Source organism: Urocitellus parryii, chromosome 5 (assembly GCF_045843805.1).
Source record: "Urocitellus parryii isolate mUroPar1 chromosome 5, mUroPar1.hap1, whole genome shotgun sequence".
NCBI lineage: Eukaryota > Metazoa > Chordata > Mammalia > Rodentia > Sciuridae > Urocitellus > Urocitellus parryii.
This window is the reverse complement of record NC_135535.1, coordinates 187492160-187513492: the sequence shown is the minus strand read 5'-3', so window position 1 is coordinate 187513492 and position 21333 is coordinate 187492160. Positions and strand designations below refer to the sequence as shown.

Genomic DNA, 21333 nt, shown 5'->3' with positions numbered 1-21333 from the left:
TCTGTCCTGCTTTCCTGGGGCCATACCTGGTCCCTACCAGTGAGAGGAGAAAAGCCCTCATTAGCATTTCCACCAAAGGCCAAGCAAGAGCAGGATTCTTAAGGCGGCAAGAAGAACAGATCAAAAAGAGCCAAGAACCTGGCGTCATGGCCGAGGCCTATAATCCCTGCAAATCTTAAGGCTGAGGCAGGAGGACCACAAGTTCAAAACCAGCCTCAGCAACTTAGCAATGCCCTAAGCAACTCAGTGAGACCCTATCTCTAAAAAATATTCAAAAAGGGCTGGGATGTGGCTCAATGGTTAAGCACCCCAGGGTTCAGGTTCAATCCCCAGTACCAAAAAAAAAAAAAAAAAAAAAAAGCCAAGAAAGTTTTGTGGTTACAGCAGGTGGCCATTCATCAGGGGTCACGGAGGGCAGGGGGACATCTAGCTGGTGTGTGCAAGTGTGGCACTAACGGAGGGAACCTAGGGCAGTATTTGGGGGTCTGTAAGTGTGTGTTCTGGTGTTCTGGGTCCTTGGCTCTCAGATTTCATAAGATTTGTGGACCCAAAGAAGTTTAGAACCAGTGCCTGAGGAAGCAATGGCTTGTTTCACTGAAAAATTGAAAGAATTGCTCTCTGTCCAGTGCTGGGAGGGCCCTGGACACCCTCGTGTGAGGCTTGTCCTATACCCACTGACCCCTCCACTGCTATGTCCACCTGTCCCTGCAGCTGAGGACAGCCCCTAGCACCTCAACTCTCACCCCTGTGTCTTGTTTTCTGCAGGTCTCACAGGACCCCAGGGACCTCAGGGTGAGTCACGGGGTCAATCCCACTTCTTTCCAGGATAGCCACTTTGGCCAGCACTTTTCTCCAATCACCTGAAAGTGCCTCCCCTTCCCCCAATCCCCCTTCCACAAGGAGACTTGAGAAGAGCAAGAAAAACATACACAGAACAGCCTAGAACACCATTCTGGTAACGATGAGGTTGGATGGCACGATGCTGCTCGGTCTCACTGGTCTGTCCCTCCCGGAGCAGGAATGCCCCAGAGCAGCTCTGTGGGGGCTGCTGCTGGGCAGGACTCTGGTGATCGACACAGGCTCACGCTCCTCACTAGCAAGGAGGGAGTGGCCACCATCCCCACCTTGTTTCAAGTTCTCATTTTTTGTTCAAGTCCATCCTATAATTATCCATCTGGATTTGAGAAACCATCTCCGCATTCAGCCCTTCATTTCCTAAAGGAAATTAGGCAAGGATTTCAAATGAAACCACACAGCAGGGTCCCAGACACTACATGCTCAGTGACATCCTCAGATGCTCAAAAGCGAGCAGGAGCACTGCAGGCCAGCCCCAGCCTGGGGAAACAGGGGGACTGTGGCTGGCTTTGCAGGTACCAGGAGCTCACAACCCAGTGGGCCTGGAAGCCCCCAGAGCAGAGCTCATGGGCTCAGCCTACCTCAAGCCCAGCTTTTGCCCAATTTCCCAGAGAGGGACGGGCCTCAGGGCAAGAGGCTCCCTCAGGGGCTACCTGTGCTAATGCTGAGGGCCAGGTCGTATTTCTCAGGGCTTCAACCAGCAGCCAGTGTGGCTATGCTGAGTGACAGAGAGCGTGGTACTGCCACAGGCTGTCTGGAATGTTGGGACCTTAATTATCCTGACTGACATGTTTTTAATCACCTCAGGACTTCCTGGGACCCCTGGCCCTCCGGGGACTAAAGGTAAGTGATTTTCCAAATGAGATGTACTTTCTTTTCACTAGTCATTTTTGCAAAAGGGAGGCCCCTCTCTGGCCAGAGCCTGGACCAACAGTGGCATCTAGTGGCTCCAGCAAATGCTGAGAGATGGGAGCCCAATGGTTCGTGCTGAGCAATCAGGCCCTGGGTCCTTAGGCCTCTTCCTCCACTCCACCTCCTCACCCCACACCAGAGCCTCACTGTTGGTTCCAGACAGTCATGGCAGGAAGAACAGGAAGGGAGCTGCCCACCCCCCAAAACTTCTTATTCTCTGATTTTTCTCTAAATGCCCCATTCATGCCTCCTCCCCCTTGCTTGGGCTCGGTCCCCAATAATGTGACTCTTAATCAGGCTGGAAGACATGGTTGGTCTTGTTCTTCACACAGGCCTCAGTGTGACTAGGTCCACCAGGTCCTCCTGAGAGGTGGCTCTGTGAGAGTGTTAGAATGCTATTAAAATGGCAGATGCCCCGCAGACAAGCCTTGAGCAAGCCCAGAGATACACAGTGTTCTTTCTGTCCCTGTGACCCAGCTCCTGAATCCTGATGCTCTAGAGCTGTAGTCTGTCATGAGCCACTGTCACTCCTGGTGGGACCCTCGAAACAACCATTTTCCAGAAACTACTTCCGACAACTGATTGGGCCAAGGAGTTCTTACAGGATAAATAAATGTAACCCTAAAATAATGACAGCCGAGGTCATCCATCCCAGACATATCTGAGTCCATAGATTTGTTAGTGAATGGATGAAAATGATTCCGTGAGCCCCTAATTACCCTCCTGACCAATCCTCCTTGTCCTCCCCAGGTGAACCTGGCACTCCAGGCAAGATAGTGACTTCAGGTAGGAAGGCCTGGGAGGGCCCTCCTTATGGTGTCTTTCTCTTTCCTGTGTGGTGCACCTGCCCTGGCTCTGCCTTTGTGTCCTCCAAGAAGCACTGGTTGGGAAGCATGGCGCTTGGGATGGGATGTGGCGGTGAGGTCTGTGGGCCAGCAGGCAGGCAAGGTGGGGAGTTCAGAGGTGAAGAGAGGCACAAGTGCCAGTCTGCCTGGCCCACAACCTGCTATAGTTGCCGGAGCCTCAGAGCCAGAAAGTGGGGCTCAGGGTTCATGTGCCTTCTGTTTCCAGGTGGATCATCAACAATCACTGTCCCAGGCCCCCCCGGACCTCCTGGAGCAATGGGACCCCCAGGGCCCCCAGGTACCCCAGGTCAGTCTGTTTTCTTGCTTTGCCCAATCAGCAGCATGCTGTGGTTGCATTTGACTCTAGCCATGCTTGCTCGAATCCTGAAACCCAGGGGAAGAGCCTGGGAAAGAGAGTGAGGAGGGCTGAGAGACAGAACCTGGTGTTCATGGTCAAGGAGGCAGATCAGCTATCCTGCCTCACAGGACAGGAGGCCACATAGCATTTGCAGATGGGAAGGCTGAGGCTCAGAGCAGGTAAATGATGCACCTAAGGTCACACAGCCAAGAAGCAGCAGGCCAGAACATTTTGCCTCTAAAGTTTAAGAGCAGTTAGAACTAGACCAGTGAGCCCATAGTTTTTTCTTTGAAAATGGGCATCAAGGGCAACACAAATGCTAGTGATTATTAGCAGAAAATATTCCAAACCTTCCAGTCACATGGGATGGTTTCAAAACCATGAAGACTTTTGGAGAAAGTTGTCAGGAGTTATTGGTAAGCATTTAAAAGAACTTGATATGTGCTTTGTGGTTGCAACTATAATTTTGAAAGATGCAAAAAAAAATTGATGGAAGGAAATAAAATGCTCAGAAGCTAAAGAATGATGAATAATTTTTTCGTTCCAAAATTCCCATTATCTTGTCACATATTTTTAGTTGCTTAAAATATTTATGAAGGCCTGGGGATGTGGCTCAGTGGTAGAGCATGTGCTTAGCATGTGTGAGGCCCTGGCTTCAGCCACCACCATCAAAAATAAATAAATATTTGTGAAGTACATAACTTAATACAAATAATACAAGTATATACCAGCCTTCCCTCCTGATGAGCTCCAGTGAGAGAGGACAGTGGGGACATGTGTAAGTCCCTAACCACTGAGAACAGCCCTGACTACCCTCAGGATTCCTGGCACCTGTCAGAGAGGTTCTCTCTGGACTGGCCTCAAATTGTTTATTGCTCTCAAAATAAACAAGCCACCCACTCTGGGCCACTGGGCCACACCTTGTGAGGGTTACACATGGACCTGGGTACCTCCCCTTTCTTCCTGTGACCTAGAGGTGTGATTTAGCCTCTTCTTCCCTGACCCCATCTCCAGGTCCTGCTGGCCCCGCTGGTCTCCCAGGACAGCAAGGTATGTCACTCCCTGAAAGACTTCAGACTGTGGCTCTGTCAGGGAACTCTCTTCCCAGGTGGGGCTTGGACCCTTGTACTTGGGAGGAAAGGAGCAGGAGGGTGGGTGGGGCTCTTCCCCTGGGGCCCTGCGAGGCCTGAGCTGCAAGGAGAACTACCCGCTCTCACCTCCTTCCATGTTTCTCAGAAATTTGGGATCCTCAGGACGGGGGATTAAAGCTCTTTGGCCCCCTACTCAAGGTTGAACTCTGGCTAGACCCTGATAATCATGCGACTGTCAAGAGATTTATCCAAATATCAAAAAAATAGCCAGGTTTAGGGAAAGCTGGCCCAAGGCCTTCTGGGGAGTTTTGGCTTCAGAAGGAATTGTCCTTTATCAGCACACTGGCCCTGCTCACTGGCCCTTGGCACTGCCCTCCCTCAGCTCTGCCCCACCTTAGCTCTGGCCCCTGTGACCACTGCAGAGGGAAAGCAGTGGCCGGTCACTGCCAGGGGCGCCCACCTAACTCTGTACCCCACCCACAGGGCCACGAGGGGAGCCAGGACTTGCGGGTGAATCCTTCATCAGTTCTAGCAGCTCCATCTCCGAAGTCCTCTCTGCTCGTGAGTGCCACCATTCTCTAGGGCAGGTGACATTGGGGGCAGGAGTGGGAGAGATGGCAGCTGCACCAGTGAGTCATCCGCGAGGGCCCGCTGTGAGGATGACCAGATCTTACGCAATGCAGCGAGGGCTCAGAAGAACAGCAGGGCTTATCTGGTGCGGAGGCTCAGTCATTGGGGATGCAGCAGCTGTCAGAGGCTCTGGGATTTCAGAAGGCCCAGGGTCAGGCCAGGCCGTGGGAGCAAGTATGGCTGGTGGGAGTAGCACATCCCCCACTCAGAGAGGGCAGCGGCTAGGCTCTGTGATTCTTAGCCACAGGCCCAGGCTGGCACAGCTGGCTCTTGCAGCCGCCTGTCTACGAAGTCCTTTCCAGAGCCCAGGTGGAGTTATAGGTGCCTTCCACCTGGACATCGGACATGCCAAGCTATAAAACAACACCCCCACCCTGGTCAGGCCCTCATCTGTGCTTGAGTTGTGTTGGGGACTTATCATTCAGTGGCATTTTATGCTAAGATGCCACCATAATGTAAGTTGGCTGTGGTTCACAGGGAAGCAATCAAGGCTGAACTTGCCCAGAGTCACCAGCCGCATATGCAGGATAAAGATTTGATCCCTGCTTTCTAGGGGAAGGCCAAGTGGCACCAAAACCCAAGCTTTTACCCAACTCCCTACTTACTTTTAGTTGCCAGGAAGTTTGACTGCAGCCCCACCCTGCCCCTGAGGGAAAGGCACCATCAGCAAATGGGGTCCCAGAGGGTCCTGTGCCAAGACCCACGGCCTGGTCCCTGTGGCATGAATGTAATCTGGCCACCTGAGGCTGACCATGCTGGTGGGCAGTCAGGAGCAGGGCAGAGAACAGCCTGGCCACTGCTTTCTCTCAATTCTGTTTTCTTCTCTCTACAGAAGGTCTTGATTTACGAGGTCCCCCAGGCCCACCTGGGCCACGTGGGCCACCAGGTGAGCAACTCAGGGATCTTGACGGCACTTAGTAAGGAAGCCTAGATCCTGCTCTCGGGGTGAATTGACCCCCTGAGCTCAGTGCTTCCTCTTACTCACTCACTTTTGCAGGGCCTGCCATCCCCGGCCCTCCAGGACCCCGAGGACCTCCAGGTGAGAGCTAGGCTCCCTGCAGGAGTGGGGAAGGGAGGTAACCGGGAAGGGAGGTATCAAGAAAGGGGGTGCCCTCCAGCCTGGTTTTTAGGAAAGAGCTCCCTGTCTCTTTTTCCTCCCAGGCAGAGGGCCCCTGGCCCACCTCTTGGCACTAATGCATCTTGGGGGCTCCTCTTTCTAGGGGAAGGCTTGCCAGGCCCACCAGGCCCACCAGGATCTTTCCTGGCTGACTCAGGTAATGTTGTGGTATTGAGTCACACCTGTCCCTGCCCTAGCCCTGGCATGATCCATGGTCACAGCCTCATGACCTTCCAGACTTATATGTCAGGCATCCTTCTTCTGCCTCTCCATGGGGGTTGTATCTACATAATTTTCCTGCTTCTTGCTGCACATGGGGAGATTAAACCATGCCAGCCCAACCACCCTGGCCTGAGGGAGCAGCAGCTCTGCCCCAGGGGAGTTCCTGAAGTGAATGGGGAGGCCTGGGTCTCGTCCTCAAGGATCCTAGGTCTGAAAAAGTAACAGGACACATGCACATGAAATAAATGCTAACAGTTTAGCAGAGGAACTTATGGAAATGAACTTGGAGCAAAGATCAGGCCAGAACTCGTCCCTGTGGATGATCCATCCATCCATTCATCTTATCACTCATTCATTTTTATACCCAACCTCTCAACCATACAAACATGCAAACACCCATCCTTATATCCATCTGTCAAGTGTTGACTGAACATCTACACCATGCCAGGTGCTGTGCTGTGCGATGCTTCCTCAGCACACCACTGTGTCTGCACTCAAACTGCTTCTTTCCTCTACAGAAAACTTCTTCTCTGGCCCTCCAGGCCCACCTGGCCCCCCAGGCCCCAAGGGAGACCCAGGTGAGAGCAGTGTCCCAGGGAGACCAGGAGCCAGTATGAATCCCCACCTGGTGGCTAGGAGAGTTTAGATGAGGCTGCCTGAGCATGGAGGGGCGTTTCTTCATCCTCCTGCCAGGTCCCTTTAGGGGCTCAGGAGCCTGCAGCAGGGGGCGGGAGTGTGGGGAGGAGTCAGAACCTCTGTAAAGAAATTCCCCGCCTCCTCCTCCTTTGACCTGGTGGAGCCCCAGGTTCTGCATCTGCTGCAGCACTGGTGCCCCCATCTCCTCCTTCGTGTTAGTAGGTGTCTCACAGTTCTCTGCCTCCTTCCCTTAGGTCCCCCAGGCCCCCGAAGACATCAAGGTACAGTAGAGCTGGCATCAAACACAACCAGGAATAGGGGTGGGGTGGCAAGAGCCGACACACAAGAGCTTTGAGCTTACAGGAAGTACATCTGGTTCATGTGAGCCAGAGTAGATCCCAGTGCCTTCAGGAGTGGCTGAGTATTTTCATTTGTGCAGGCAGCTCAGGTGCACGCAAGTGTGCAGCCGGCACTGACTGCCCAAAGTGGAAGCCGGCCCAGCAGTCATGGATCTTGGGGGCTTCCAACATGGGGTGGGATTGGGAGGAGAGTGAACCAACTGTCCCCTCTTGGAGTGTCCCTCAGGAGAGCAGGGTCTCTGGGCATTCTTAGCCTCAGTTGAGTGCTGTGCATCGCCCCTTCCAGCTCTGCCCAGGGACTCTCCCAACCCTGGCTGACTGTACTGTGTGTTCATGGCTTTCAGGTTCCAGTTCCCTGACATTTGACCTGCAGGGACCACCAGGCCCACCTGGCCCACAGGGACCCAAAGGTAACAAAGGTCATTGAGGGTGTAGTCAAGAAGGTGGTGAGGAGGCAGAAGAGAGGACTGGTGGAGGGAGATAGAGACATGGACGTAGAGGACAGTCTCTGCCCAAACAGAGCTAATGGCATCATTACAGTAATAAGACCAAGAACCATACACTAAGTGTTGTTGGGTTCAAGCAGGGAAGTCTGCCCGGAGGAGGGGACACAAACAAGGCTTCACTTTTGGATTGCAGGTGATCCCGGTGTCCCAGGGGCTCCTGGCATCCCTGGAGTTCCCTCTCAAGGTAAGAACAAAAGGTGACCCAAGTCCCTCTCCCTACTTCAAGTGAGACTGATCATTTCAATGAGGACATTGATCTATTTGTTCGTTAACTTAGCCATGATTCAGTACTGAGTCAGTGCCTCCTCGTGGGTGAGGATCAAGTGCTGACTTTCAGGCTACAAGCTGGTGGGGTAGGAGGGAAGCACAGGTTCTGCTAAAGACATCTAAAGATAACTAACAATGCCATGTGACAAATGGCCCCTGGTGTTATGGGTGATCAGAGAGAAGGGAAATTCTGTGAGGTGGTGAACAGGTTGCTGTAAGAAATGGGAATTTAGCCTGGGACAACTCCCATCTCTATGCCCCTCAAAGAGGTGGCCCTTCTCTTGGCCACTGTCCTATTTCTCCCACTGAGAAAGCCCCTCCCTCCTCAGGGAGCCTGGGTCTGACCCTAGGGCCAAGAAACCAAGTCAGGACACTTTCTCTTCCCTGCAGGGGGATCATCAAGCACCATGTATGTGCCAGGCCCACCTGGACCACCAGGGCCCCCTGGGCCTCCAGGCTCCCTGAGAAGCTCCGGCCAGGAGATTCAGCAGTACATCTCTGAGTACATGCAGAGTAAGTGGCCGGCATCCCATGCCAGGGGTCTGAGTAAGGCAGCGGTGGCCAGGGGGTAGGGGACGGGTTATGTCGGATGCAGGGAGCACCCATGAAGCCTGTCCTGTAGGTCAGTGAATGCCCCAACCCCTGCCCACACATGCAGCCTCATCCTCGCTCCACCTGGAGGTCCAAATGCACACACTCTGCATCCTGGTACGTGGGTGGCTGATGGAGTCATATTGGTCCACAGCCCTCACGGGCCACTGGACCCAACACAGGCCTCAGTTTCTTTATCAGTACCAAAGGAGCCCAAGCTCCCTGCAGGCCCTGCTTTGAGCTCGTGTGTGGGGTGGCCCCCATGTAATGCAGTTCTCCTCCACAGAGAGAACCAGCTTGACTTTATATCATTCCTTTGTTGGCAGGTGACAGCATTAGGTCTTATCTATCTGGAGTACAGGGTCCCCCAGGCCCACGAGGTCCTCCGGGGCCTGTCACCACTATTACAGGAGAGACTTTTGACTACGCAGAGCTGGCAAGCCTCGTTGTGAAGTACTTGCAGAGTAAGCCTGGTCCCATCCCTGGCTCGGTCATCTTCCTCCCAAGGGTCCACTCCTGTTCCCGGAGTCTCATCTCTTAATTCTCTGTTTGCTTAGCCCTTGTGAGCATCTGGCCAGTGTGTTCCTAATCACAGGCCTTTCTTGTCTGGCTCATAAAAAGGAATCCTTCATATTGGCAGTATCTGGAAGGAGTGAGACTAGATCTCATTGTGGAAAACAAACTGCATTTCTCTCCAAAATAATAATAACAACAATGATAACCACCATTTGGGGCTTTTCTAAATGAGTGCTTTCTAAATGCCTGTAATGCCCCCCATTCATTCATTTCCCTCAAAGAGAAGTGACTGGTTGGCCAGGTATTTCAGGTCTGGATACACAGGATCTGCTTTAGGACCAGAGTAGGTCACCTGACGTCTTTCTTCTGCAGCTTCAGGGTACAGTATCAGCTCTTCCTCGTCCTCCATCTCCTCCGAAGACATCCTGGCTGTGCTGCAGCGTGAGTCACCTGTGGGGGATGAGAGGGTGGGACCCTCCTTGCCGTCTCCAGACTCCACCTGTCATACACACCTTGTGAGGGCTTCAAACGGGAAGCAGTCCTTTGGAACAAGGAGCTGCTAACTCACTTCTCACTCTGCTTACTGAGACACAAATAAGCTGGAAAGTGCGAGGCAAATCTCCCCTCTCCAGACAATGCCAAGCAAGCAGACGGGCCCCTCCAGGTGCCTGGAAGCTTGCTGACCCCCCTCCGAACCCCGCCTCCCCATACACAGTGTGGGCCTAACAACCCAGAACTCACAACTGTCACTGGGGGCCAGACTGTGGCTGAGGAACCCCATGGCTGGGTGGGTCCTCACTAACTAGCACATCCTCTCCTTTCCAGGTGATGAAGTGCGTCAATACCTGCGTCAGTACCTGATGGGCCCTCGGGGTCCCCCAGGGCCACCAGGAGCTGGTGGAGATGGGTCCCTCCTGTCTTTGGACTATGCAGAGCTGAGCAAACGCATCATCAGCTACATGTCGAGTGAGTGTCTGCCCCTCCTGGCCTGCCCTCTGCAGGCAGGGTGGTCAGGAAGGGCCTGCAATGAGGACCAGATATTGAACTTTGCTGAGATGGCCCAACTGACACCTCCTGCCAGGCTTCGGCAAACCCAGTAGGGGGAGCAGCCTTCATAACTGTTCAAACCTGTAGCCCTAGAGCAAGTCAAAGAGTGTGGTGAGGGAGGCAAGATGAGCATGGAGTTTGCACTGGGCATGGCATACATGCTCGCACACCCCTATAACCCAGCAGGAGGATGACACTGGACAGATGCTGACCTGCCTCTCCTCCATGCCTCCTCTGGTGGCATTGCACAGGAGTGTCTTTACATCAGTCCTCTCTGCCTCTCTTTCTGCCACCTCTTCCTTCCCTTCTTGGACTCCACATCTGTCCAGATCTCTGTGTGTCTGAACTCCTCTCCGACAGGGCATTTGCATTTGCATTTGCCTTCCTTTGCTTCATCTGAGCCCATCACAACTTGGGACTTTGTTCCCCAGGTTCTGGGATCGGCATTGGGCTTCCGGGCCCCCCAGGTCCCCCTGGCCTCCCAGGAACTTCCTATGAGGAGCTCCTCTCCTTGCTCCGAGGTAAGGCCAAGTAGGGGCATCTGTCCATGAGGTTTGGGATGGAGGCACAGCCCTTGGTCCCAGTTGTGACTGATTGCTTCGCTCTGTGTCTCAGGGTCTGAATATAGAGGCATCATTGGACCCCCAGGTCCTCCAGGGCCACCAGGGATCCCAGGCAATGCATGGTCCAGCATCAGCATGGAGGACCTCTCTTCTTACTTGCACAGTAGGGTACTGGGAGCAGGGAGGAAGAGGGCAGAGGACTGCAGCCTGGCCTTAGGGTACCCATGGGTCTTAGCAAAGGCAGCCATGGACAACTGAACCAATTCACTATCACCAAGGGCCCTGGGGTTGTTGGTCCCTTATTGTGAAGGCCCCTCAGCCTTGGCAGGGGGAGAAGTAGAGGGAAGTCAGGAGGGACAGAGTTCCCAATTCATGAGCCGGCCTGGGTGCTCCAATGCTCAGTAGTGAGGGGCTGGGAAGAGGGGCACAATCTGGGTTGAAGGAGGCTCAGAATTACAGGTGGAAGGGCCAGGCAGGAGCAGCCATTCCTGGATGGTGCCAGGACAGGGGCTGCCCTACGCCTCCTGTTGTTCCCTCTTCCCCGCATCCAGGAGGCCCAGCCTCACCTTCCCACCTTTCAGAGGGAGTCCACAGCAGGTCGAGAGGCCAGGCTGAGAATCAGCTTTCTCCATACAGGACTATGACCTTTCTCTTCCTTTCTTCCCCCTCAGGTGCAGGCTTGTCATTCACTACAGGCCCTCCAGGCCCTCCTGGGCCCCCAGGTCCTCGAGGGCCCCCAGGTGTCTCAGGAGCTCTGGTAAACTATGCAGCTGAAAACAGTGACAACTTCCGGAGTGAGCTGATTAGCTACCTCACAAGTATGTGTCCTGACTTGGGTGTGCCCCCACAGCCCTTCCCCAGACCTTGCTTTTCCCTGTAAGTGGAGTGGCAGGTGGTTGAAGGAGCCTAGGAGGCAAACACCAGGGAGCCCCCCAGGCAGGGAAAACCCACTTGCTTTCCTTCCAGCGTCCTCCCACTGGTGTGCAAGGACCTTGAAGTTCCCTCCAGGTCACTAAAGGGTATTCATACCCCAAGAGAGACTATCTAGCTCCCAACTCTTTCAGCCCATAAGGAGTTGAGCTCCTGCTCAGGCAGCTTCCTACCCCGCAGGTCCTGATGTGCGCAGCTTCATCGTTGGGCCCCCAGGCCCTCCTGGGCCACAGGGACCACCAGGAGACAGCCGTTTGGTGTCACGGGATAACTCCTACAGTTGGGGTCACAGCTCTTCCTCCAGTCGGGGCACATCCTACAGTTCTTCAGGTGTTGGAGGAACCAATGGAGGCTCCCTGGGTGAAGGTGGAGCCTTTGGCACAGGAGATGGGGGTCCCTATGGCACTGACATCAGCAGAGGTGGGGGCTATGGGGCAGCATCAGAAGGCGGTGTGTATGGTGGCAATGGCGAATCGTTCCGAGCTGGCTTCGCTGGAGACCTGGATTACAATGAGCTGGCTGTGAGGGTGTCAGAGAGCTTGCAACGTAAGTAGGGACATGGGCCTTGGTGCAGGGGGAGCTTGTGAGCATCTTAGCATCTAGGCCCCAGAGACCAGCTCTCCTGTTTTTAAGCACTCAGGCTGTGAAGACAGTGATTCTGGAATCAGATGGGCAGGGACAGAAGACAGGAGGCCCCATTCCTAATTTTCAGCCAGCTCGGTGCACGGGGGGGCCCAGAAATAGAACCTAAGCCATGGGAAGCAGAGCACACTGGGCTCTCAGTACTTTGCTTTCCCAATACCTAACCTGTCCTGGGTCTCTAAGGACCATGATGACTTTCTGGTGGGGCTGAGTGGAGGTGGATGGCTAAGAAGTCCTTTCTCCTTGTAGTTGATCAGCACAGACATAGTTGGGCAGTCCAAAGTCCTTTGGGAATGCCCATACAGGCAGAGACCTGTGCCAGTCACACAGGAGGATACAGTGGAAGTCTACAGGGTTTGTCCCTTGGGACAGCTTCATTTAGCTTAACTGCTTTGGGACTTAAGCAATCTGTGAGCAATGTGCTCCTGCTGAAGACCCTGGTGAGTGATCCCAACCTCCCGCGCCATGCTCTGGTGTTTTCCAGGTCAGGGACTGCTACAGGGAATGGCCTACACTGTCCAGGGCCCACCAGGGCAGCCTGGGCCCCAGGGTCCCCCTGGCATCAGCAAGGTCTTCTCTGCCTACAGCAACGTAACTGAAGACCTCATGGACTTCTTCCGAAGTAAGGCCATCTCCACTGCCTTCCCGGCACCCACCCCATGGCAGTGTCTCACATGGGGTTTGCTCCATAGATACCAACTCATGAAAACCTTGAGATGCTGAAAATCAGATAATTTTTAAACTTTGCTTCCTCTTCCAAATGCAGACTCCTTTGCTACCAATTTGTATTACTTTGAATAAATCACCTGACCTCCCCAGCTTCAATCTCTAGCCTAAGGCCATTATTTTCCCCCCATACAGCTTATGGAGCCATTCCAGGACCCCCTGGGCAGAAGGGAGAAATGGGCACCCCAGGACCCAAAGGTAAGTGGTGGCAGGAAAACAGGCACCAGAGGCTGTGTAATGACAACCTCTTGCTGAGAAGCAGCTCCCACAATGGGTACGCCTCGACCCCCAGCCCTCCACATTCTTTATTAATGCCATGCTCCCTTCTACCCTTTTAGGTGACAGAGGCCCTCCTGGATCACGAGGCCTTCCTGGGCCACCTGGCCCTCAAGGGCACAAGGGAGAAAAAGGAGACAAAGGTAAATACTGGTGCTGATGTTCTGAGTTTCTGGAGGTTGGTGCTCAACAGAGCAAGCTTGAGACATTCACGAAAATGCCAAGGCAGCACCATCAAGCACACAATTGGCAATAATAATCACATTTCAGCTGGGGAGACAGGAAGGGGAGTTCTATTTGCAGGGAGGAAAAGGAGAGCCAAGCTAGTAATGATACAGCGTAAATGATATAAATGAATTCAAAGTATCACAAGAGTTCTTCTTTTAACCATCGTTGTGGAAGTCACAGTCACCATATTGCCCAAGTTAAGGTCCCCATAAACCACAGATAATTTTTAACTTCTTCCTCACCTCCTAACTTACAGGTGACCAAGTCTACATTGGGCGGAGGAAGAGAAGTATTGCCATCAAACCATGAGCTGGACTTGGCAGAGCAGCCCCCTGGACACAGTCACCTAGGAACCCTTGTTTTAGTCTGAAAATAAAAAAAAATTCAGGCAAAGATACACAACCTGAAACAACTTCACTGGATGGACCTTAAGAATAGCTGCAACATTTTAGCATGAGACTTACTTCCCTGCTGTCTAGATCCAAGCTCCTTGGCCTCTTTAACATTTAGTTCAAGCTCCTATCTAGGAAAGTCAGTTACATAAGCATTGGCTTGCAAGTCTTGGAGCTTTGCCTAAAAAATGAGCCCAAAAATTAAAGATAGGGATGGGGTGCCTCATGGAGGCAACACTTGATGGGGGTATCTTTTGATTATTGTTGCAAAGTTGTGCTATCAGCTCCTTCCTCCTGTTTACTACATTCTCAAGTCATGGAGAGTTAGCTAAGAAGAGACTTGCAATTGAAAAAATTAAAAAATCTTCTTCCCCTGTGGGAGATCACAAGGTTTCTAATAGTTATATATGCATATATATGCAGATCAGATCCCCACTTGCTTAGGAAGTATGATTATAGCTATGATCTGCATCCACAGCCCCCTGCTAGAATGTATAGATATGTTATACTCAACTAGACCGCAGCAAATAGGACAAGAGGGACAATGGGCAAGGAGGGGCAAGAAGATGAGGGCAGAAATAGAATACCTGAAGCTGGAGGATAGCTTCCGCTCACAAATGTCACCCTCTGTTCTGCTCTTAGGAAATGGGATGGGGGCTTGGTGCAGTTGGTTTTTAAGCACTTTTCACTGTCTAAAACATTTGTATGTGGTCTATAAGATGAAAAGGCATTTCAATGTAAAATTTCCAATTAAAGTTTTTTTTCTTTTTTAATATCATGTCTAATATGAACCATCTAAGCAAACAATTTTTTAAAAGAAAATATTCTGGGTTAATTGGGTCTCACAGCTTATTATAAACACAAGAAAACAAAATTAATTGTACTTGGGGACAGAGCTAATATTTTATTAAATTATTAAGCTCCTTTAAAGACAGAACTTCATCTGCAACTATTAACTCAATCTGGGCATATTATAAAGTACCTGAAAGTTTTCCTTAAACATGGATTACTTGAAATAGACACATATGCACCAAAGAGCAACATTATTTGCCATTAATGTAGTGATTTATCCTGGTGCAAAGGAATTATGATTCCAAGCCAGAAATAGAATATCAAAACACCGATTAAGGGAGGATATGCAAATATCAAATACTCTAAGAAAATGCACCTAAAATCAGATATTCAAATTCCATAGAGACTGTACTTGGCCAACTTGTGAATTTGTTACAAGCTCTGAGTTCTGACTACTGGATAATTAAACATGGGGTTAAATTAAATCTACTTAACCTCTGCTCTTCTAAATGACTGAAATATAGCCTCCAAGTATTAATATATATTAATAGAGATTCTTGACTTATCAGACATAGGACTTTTTATCTTATTACTAGACTTACTTTACTAAGGTATCAAAAAGTCTTTACTAGACTTACTTTACTAAGGTATCAAAAAGTCTTCATAGAATTCTATACCCAAGTCCAACCTTGGTACTTTCTCTAGACAAAACCCAGAAGAAAGATGGGCAGACATGAGAAACAGCCGCCATTGGACAGCAACAGAGCTGAGCCTCTTTTGTCTTTTTTTTTTTTTTAAGTCAAGATTGAGCTCAATAGTGCAATAGTACTCCTAGATTAGAAAATGACAAGCTATGCCTTCCTGCAGCTAAGCTGAAGACTTGCCAAATTATGCTGCCTAGTGTCTACTGAATCTTGTATGACAGTGTACCAGTGTATAATCTTGTATCAGTTACAAATGACAGAGGTTATTTTAGCAGAACTGAGATCATACGATTTGTAATGCTCAGAAAAATAATTGATCCTAAGGCAGGGAAAAGGCAAATAAAAATATGTGTATATACATGTTGATGGGAATATTTTAAGTACCTCCCAAATGAGGGGTTTGCATGCTAAAGACACCTACCAGCAAGTTACCAGTAAAACTTATATTTGTTAATGTGTGTGTTTGTATGTGTATGTGTGTTGTGTGTGTGTATCACAGATAGCCAGGAGCTTTAATAAATCTGGAAGGTCAAAAGACCCAGAGATGGCAAACTTGAAAATATGACTAGGACCAAAGAAAGAAAAGCTACAACATGTTCTCACACAGGACAACTAGTTTCAAAGAACCTCAAAGGAAAAAAAAAAAAAAAAAAAAAAACTAAACAAACTGCTTCCCAAAATAGATTAAGAAATAACTTTATTTTTCATTTGTCAATCTCATGATTGAAAAGACATGTTGATCCCAAATAGATAAGAGGCATAATCTAAAAATTCTTTCTGGAAATTCAGCTTATGAACTTATTACACTGCAAAAGATCACAGAAAGCCGCAGCCAACATTTAAAATTGATAAAACACTCTATTCCACGCCTTGCAGCAGAAATTCTAAAGCGTTATCAAAACCATGTCAGCCATAGTACAGCAACAATAGAGGCATTAACTGTTGCGCCTTCAATGTAAAAAAAGCACTTAAAATATCATCCCATTTCCTATAAAAGATCATTTCCCAGAAAAGAATTGATTTACTTAATCAGAAGACAACTGGAACTCTCTTCTTTACCCTGGATTCTAGGTTTTGCACTAGTCGCCAATATCCCTAGCTAATAATTTGACCGAATTTGGCTTCTTAGAAGAGTCTTTGTCATGTGAACAGTATGGAATGAGAAAAAGTGTATAGGTACAAAATAACTGGAAGAATACAAAAAACAGTCACTTCTGAAACTTGCTGATGCTCAAGAAATCAGAGCCCCTCAATTAAAGAGGGTCTCATATGCCTGAGAGCTTTGTGCTTAAGGAAACACTACTTAGAGGTAGCTCTGGTTCTGGTTTATGTTTAGTTACAATTTGCTGTATCCTGTTATAGGAAGGTTCCAATATTTTCGAAAGTACTCTAAATGTCCTTCTTACCCACCCTAGAGCTTCCCCATAGAAAGGGTAAGAAAAAGCTTAATGTGACTCCAACTAGAATAGCAGCTAATTCAGCAATCCATAACCTATGGACTGATAGGACTAGGAAAAGCAGCCCAATGCTCCACACTACAGGAGCTGGGCCTGCAGAAGTGTGGAGGTGTGGTGTTTCCACAGTACGCAGAGACAAGGGGAGAAGGCGACTGTTCAGGGTGCACATATGGAGAATTATTTTTATGTATTTCATAGCACATTCGGCCTCAGCAATAAAACAAGGCAGGGATGGATTTGACTGCACTTTGATTTCAAAAAAGTCTATGCCCCTGACCCACTCCTCTACACTTCATGCAAGAAAGATAGATCATTATTATCTATTTAAGGCCTTAACAAAAAGTGGGCAGGTATGTGTACAAATATCATGTTCTATAACAAAACACTTTGTAAAGATTTCTATAACCTGAAGTATTAAAATGAATGTTTCTTCTCTACGTACATATCACTGTATAGTCCTGAACCCACATAAAGATGGTCATGTATGAAAGAGAACTCACAAGTGTGAGTACAAACGGCAGGTTTAAGGGAGATAAAGGGCTGCACATGAACTACCCAGCTCCACTCTGAGTCTCTCTCTGGATTCAATACTCTGAAATTCAAGGGGAAAGGAATAGAAAGACTCAAATATTCAGATAAAATGATACCTGAAATTATTTGATACTGAAAAAATGATAAAAAAAAATATACTGAAAAAATGTCCATTGCCTGAAGTATTTCTTTGTAAAAAGCCAATTAACTGAAAATTTCAAAGGTGAAAGTGAGAGAGCTTTTCTCCCATCTCTCATTTCACAAAAGTCATTAAATACACCGCAATATTATACCATTATTTTTATCATAACAATATAAACAATTTCCATCATCACCCTGAATATTACTTTATAAAGATATATATTTTTAAAGGCTTTCAAAAGTTTCCAACCCAACATGAGAATAAAGCATTAAAAGTTTTGTATACAGTAACACATTCATATGATAAGCGTATGAATTTACAATCATACATAATATATACTTGTGTGTATTCATATATTTATATTTATATAAAAAAAACAAACTTGGCCAGAAGTTAAGGCTACCTATAGTTTGTCCAAGTAAATTATGTCTTTCAAAACAGTTACAAAATTAAAATTCCACATGCACTTTTAAATCACCTAAACCACTGACAAAATAAAGTTCAGCATCCAAAGTTTTCAAATTAACTGCAAGAAAGTGCTACAGACATTTTACATTTTCTTAATATGAATCAGTGTTCCCAAATGTTACATTTAAATGTTTCACCAGCCTCAAAAGTATCTAACTAAAAAGTGAAATGTTTACAATTTGGTACCTAGCACTCTTAAAAGAGAATAGGCAGGCAAAGAGCATCATTTATAAATGTGCTGTCTCACACACCAGAGGACAATTCATAATACTGTTTGACCTGACACATGGTAGAAATTCTAGGCCTCAAAAGGGACCAAGACTGTACATTTCATCAATAACTGCACATATCAGCAACCACATGATAGAGGGGCTTTCCCCACTCAAAGTAAATAATTTAAACATGGAACAAAATAAAACCAAAATGTAAGTAACCTCATTTCAAAACAACAAAAAGTAATTTCTGATGTGTGCCTAAATATTTAACACAAATCCTTTTTAAAAAAATTACTCTGAACAAATACTTTTAAAATTAATTTTAGAAAATATATTTATAAATACAACCCAGAGCCTACAGGCCTCTCAAGAGTTTTAAATGAACAGAATTTTCTAAGATGTAGAGCATTAACCAGCTCATGTTTTATTTTTGGAAATAAACTAGGACAATTATATCTGTATTTCAATGCAGTTTTATATTTCCAATTTGCACATTTAACAGCTACCTTTTTTAATCTTTCTATACTTTGTACAACATATTTCAGGATAAAATTTTCTATTAAATGGTAATATGAGCAAGATTTTTAAATGATAATGTTCCATGCTAAGGGTGTTTTGTCCCTGTTGATCAAAAAGATTTTTTAGGTGATTGAAATTTAGTGTTTTAGGCACTATTTTAATAAAACTAGCACCTTGATTAATAGTTCCCACCTAAATAGGCAAATTTTATTGGAAGAATTTTTTTTAAGTTTGTTCATCTTTGATGATAAAATGTATTTATTTACTAAATCAACAGCATATTTTGATCAACTTGTAGCTTTTTCATGAGAGCTGATTCACCAAAAGAAAATTATTCTAACTCTCTACAGTAGAGTTCCAACTCTAGAATATAGGCATCACTGAGAAGTTAGGTTAGGTAAAAAGATATTTATTAATACTTAGTGATGTAACAGGTTTTTTCTTTTTAATAACTTTAAACATTATTTCTCTTAACAGTTTTTCAGTAACAGTGTCTAAAGAATACAATATTTAAGGGATATACAAAATCACCTTAGGGAATTACTGCAAGATGCTACTTTGCCAACATGGCTTAGCATCTGTCTTAGTTCGTTTTCCCTTCATCTTTGCTTTAAAAAAGCAAATAAACAACAACAACATAAACCACCTAGGAGGTGAGGCAGGTGATTGTCTTCATGAGCTATATTTGATATATAGAATGTGACAGAAGATGAAAAGGAAAAAAATGACATATTTAAAAAGCTAAACCCAACCACAGAATGCTTCCCATTGTTATGATCCAGTGGAATGCAAGCTAGGAATAGGATAGAACTTGGAAATCCGGCTCTGTGTTGATGGGTTAAGGCATTCCGACTCCCCAGTCATTTTAAAGAATACTTCCTGTTCCTGCAGTTTCCTGGCAAACTCTTCTTCCAGTGTCTTAAAAAGGAAGGAACAAAGAAATTATGTGTTGGTGTATCATATTGTATATAGAATTTACTCTGACAACCAAGATAAAACTGCTTTTCCAAAACACTTTCTCTGCATACTAAGGAAAATATGACTGTTCAATAATTTAAAAATCATAAGCTCAGCACAGCCCCATGTTCAAGACTCAGTCACATGAATGGAAACTTGGATTAATGGCTTAACTTCCCAAAATTATTGAATCATTTAATTCCTTTGCTATACAATACCATCTACCCTACTGTATATGAAGATTAAATGTGATAATGATGTACTTAACACATACTGAGCACTCTAATAGATGATACCTATTATTAATTATTATCTGTCTCTCTCATATGCACTTACCACTCCCTACTTTTTGTGGTATTGATGTGAATGTTTTCCTTTCACACTGGATTATAAACTGTTTAAAGATAATATCTAAATCAGACTTATCTTTACATCCCCATAATAAAGCATAAACAATAAGTGTTTGATAAATGTCTGAATTAATTGTAACTTAATCCCACATGTGATGTTTATTAGGAGTTTAGGACTTTGGGAGGTGATTATGTCATAAGGGTGGAGCTTACAAAGGGCTGAAGAGAGTTTAAAGGATACAATGAGAAGCAGCACTCTGCAACCCAGAAGAGGTCCCTCACCAAAACCTGACTCTGCTGGCACCCTGACCTTGGATTTCCCAGTTTGTGATATTTTGTTATAGTGACCTGATGGACTAAGACAGGTATCAGTGACTACCAACAAGTGATTTAGAGAAAAGTGCTGTGTTCAGGCCAAAAAAAGTACAGGAAAAATATGAAAGGATTCAAGGAGGTTTCTCAGAAGAGGTAAAACACGAGCTTAGTCATGAAGGAATGGTTAGAAGTTGATAGTCAGGACCAGGAAGGCATGCCAAACAGGGGAAGCTAAAACAATGGCACAAAGTCAGGAAACTATGGCACTGGTGTAAGGAATGGTGATTCTACCCATGCTGGAGCATGTATGGGGAACAAAATGGCTAATGGGACAAAAACTAGAAAGGTCCAAGTGTGACACTATCAAGGCTTCAAAGTAAAAATGAGGCACTTATATTATACTATGATGGAACTAATGATTAATCAGCACTACAATGAAAGTTTTGGAGTTGTTCTTGAGGATACACACTCTGATGACAGCATGCTAGTAGGAAGAAAGGAAAGGGAACTAGAGGGCAGAGGGCCCATGAGGATACTACTAAACAATTTCGGTAAGCAGTGGGAAAGAGAAGGAGAAATATTATAAAAACAGTCAAAATTAACTGGCATCTGATTGAATGTGGACAGAAATGAAATTAGTTTAGGTTTCTAGCTTGAATGTCAAGAGGAAGGAATGTAGGAAATGTAGGAAGAATGGCTGGAGTTGCAGGGAGGAGGGAAAGGTAAGACATGTGAAGGAGGAAAAAGGATGCAAAGTTTGGTTTGATATCTGCTGACTACTTGTCTGCTGACTACATTCTTTAGCCCATTTTCCCAGGTATGTACTGATCATTTACAACATGCCAGGAACTACTCTATTCTAGTAGCTCAGTATGTATTAGTGAATGAAGAGATGATGTCACAGCTTTTAAGGAGCTTATATTCTCTTAGAAGACACAACAGACAAATTTAAGATGAATGTTATAAAGAAAAATAAAGAAGGGATATAGTGATCAAAAATAGGACTCACTGATGATACTTGAACAGACGCCTGAATAAAGTGAGGAGAAACAAAATATCCAGGTAGAAAATGGCAGCATGATGCTCACACTGATTATAAAACCAATGAACAACAACATATTACTTCTTTTAGCTTTCTTAATAACCCTAATTAGGTAGATAGTATCACCCTTAT

General features: G+C 46.8%; 2 protein-coding genes across 2 annotated transcripts in view; one reads left to right on the top strand and one right to left on the bottom strand.

Moving 5' to 3' along the window:
* The window catches only part of Col17a1 (collagen type XVII alpha 1 chain), a 40408-nt gene extending 25093 nt beyond the window's left edge, over positions 1–15315 (top strand). The window contains exons 30-54 of the mRNA XM_077799114.1: positions 766–792; positions 1663–1698; positions 2518–2553; positions 2839–2919; positions 3985–4020; positions 4545–4622; positions 5524–5577; positions 5689–5730; positions 5912–5965; positions 6549–6608; positions 6921–6947; positions 7370–7435; positions 7665–7715; positions 8189–8311; positions 8716–8853; positions 9278–9346; positions 9731–9871; positions 10384–10473; positions 10568–10678; positions 11187–11333; positions 11626–11991; positions 12572–12709; positions 12949–13011; positions 13152–13232; positions 13574–15315. Coding sequence (XP_077655240.1) covers positions 766–792; positions 1663–1698; positions 2518–2553; positions 2839–2919; positions 3985–4020; positions 4545–4622; positions 5524–5577; positions 5689–5730; positions 5912–5965; positions 6549–6608; positions 6921–6947; positions 7370–7435; positions 7665–7715; positions 8189–8311; positions 8716–8853; positions 9278–9346; positions 9731–9871; positions 10384–10473; positions 10568–10678; positions 11187–11333; positions 11626–11991; positions 12572–12709; positions 12949–13011; positions 13152–13232; positions 13574–13626 — 2168 coding nt within the window. The 3' untranslated portion in view covers positions 13627–15315. The remainder of the gene's footprint in view (positions 1–765; positions 793–1662; positions 1699–2517; positions 2554–2838; positions 2920–3984; positions 4021–4544; positions 4623–5523; positions 5578–5688; positions 5731–5911; positions 5966–6548; positions 6609–6920; positions 6948–7369; positions 7436–7664; positions 7716–8188; positions 8312–8715; positions 8854–9277; positions 9347–9730; positions 9872–10383; positions 10474–10567; positions 10679–11186; positions 11334–11625; positions 11992–12571; positions 12710–12948; positions 13012–13151; positions 13233–13573) is intronic.
* A 614-nt stretch (positions 15316–15929) lies between these two features.
* The window catches only part of Slk (STE20 like kinase), a 59868-nt gene continuing 54464 nt past the window's right edge, over positions 15930–21333 (bottom strand). Inside the window, exon 18 of the mRNA XM_026401118.2 lies at positions 15930–19455. Coding sequence (XP_026256903.2) covers positions 19309–19455 — 147 coding nt within the window. The 3' untranslated portion in view covers positions 15930–19308. The remainder of the gene's footprint in view (positions 19456–21333) is intronic.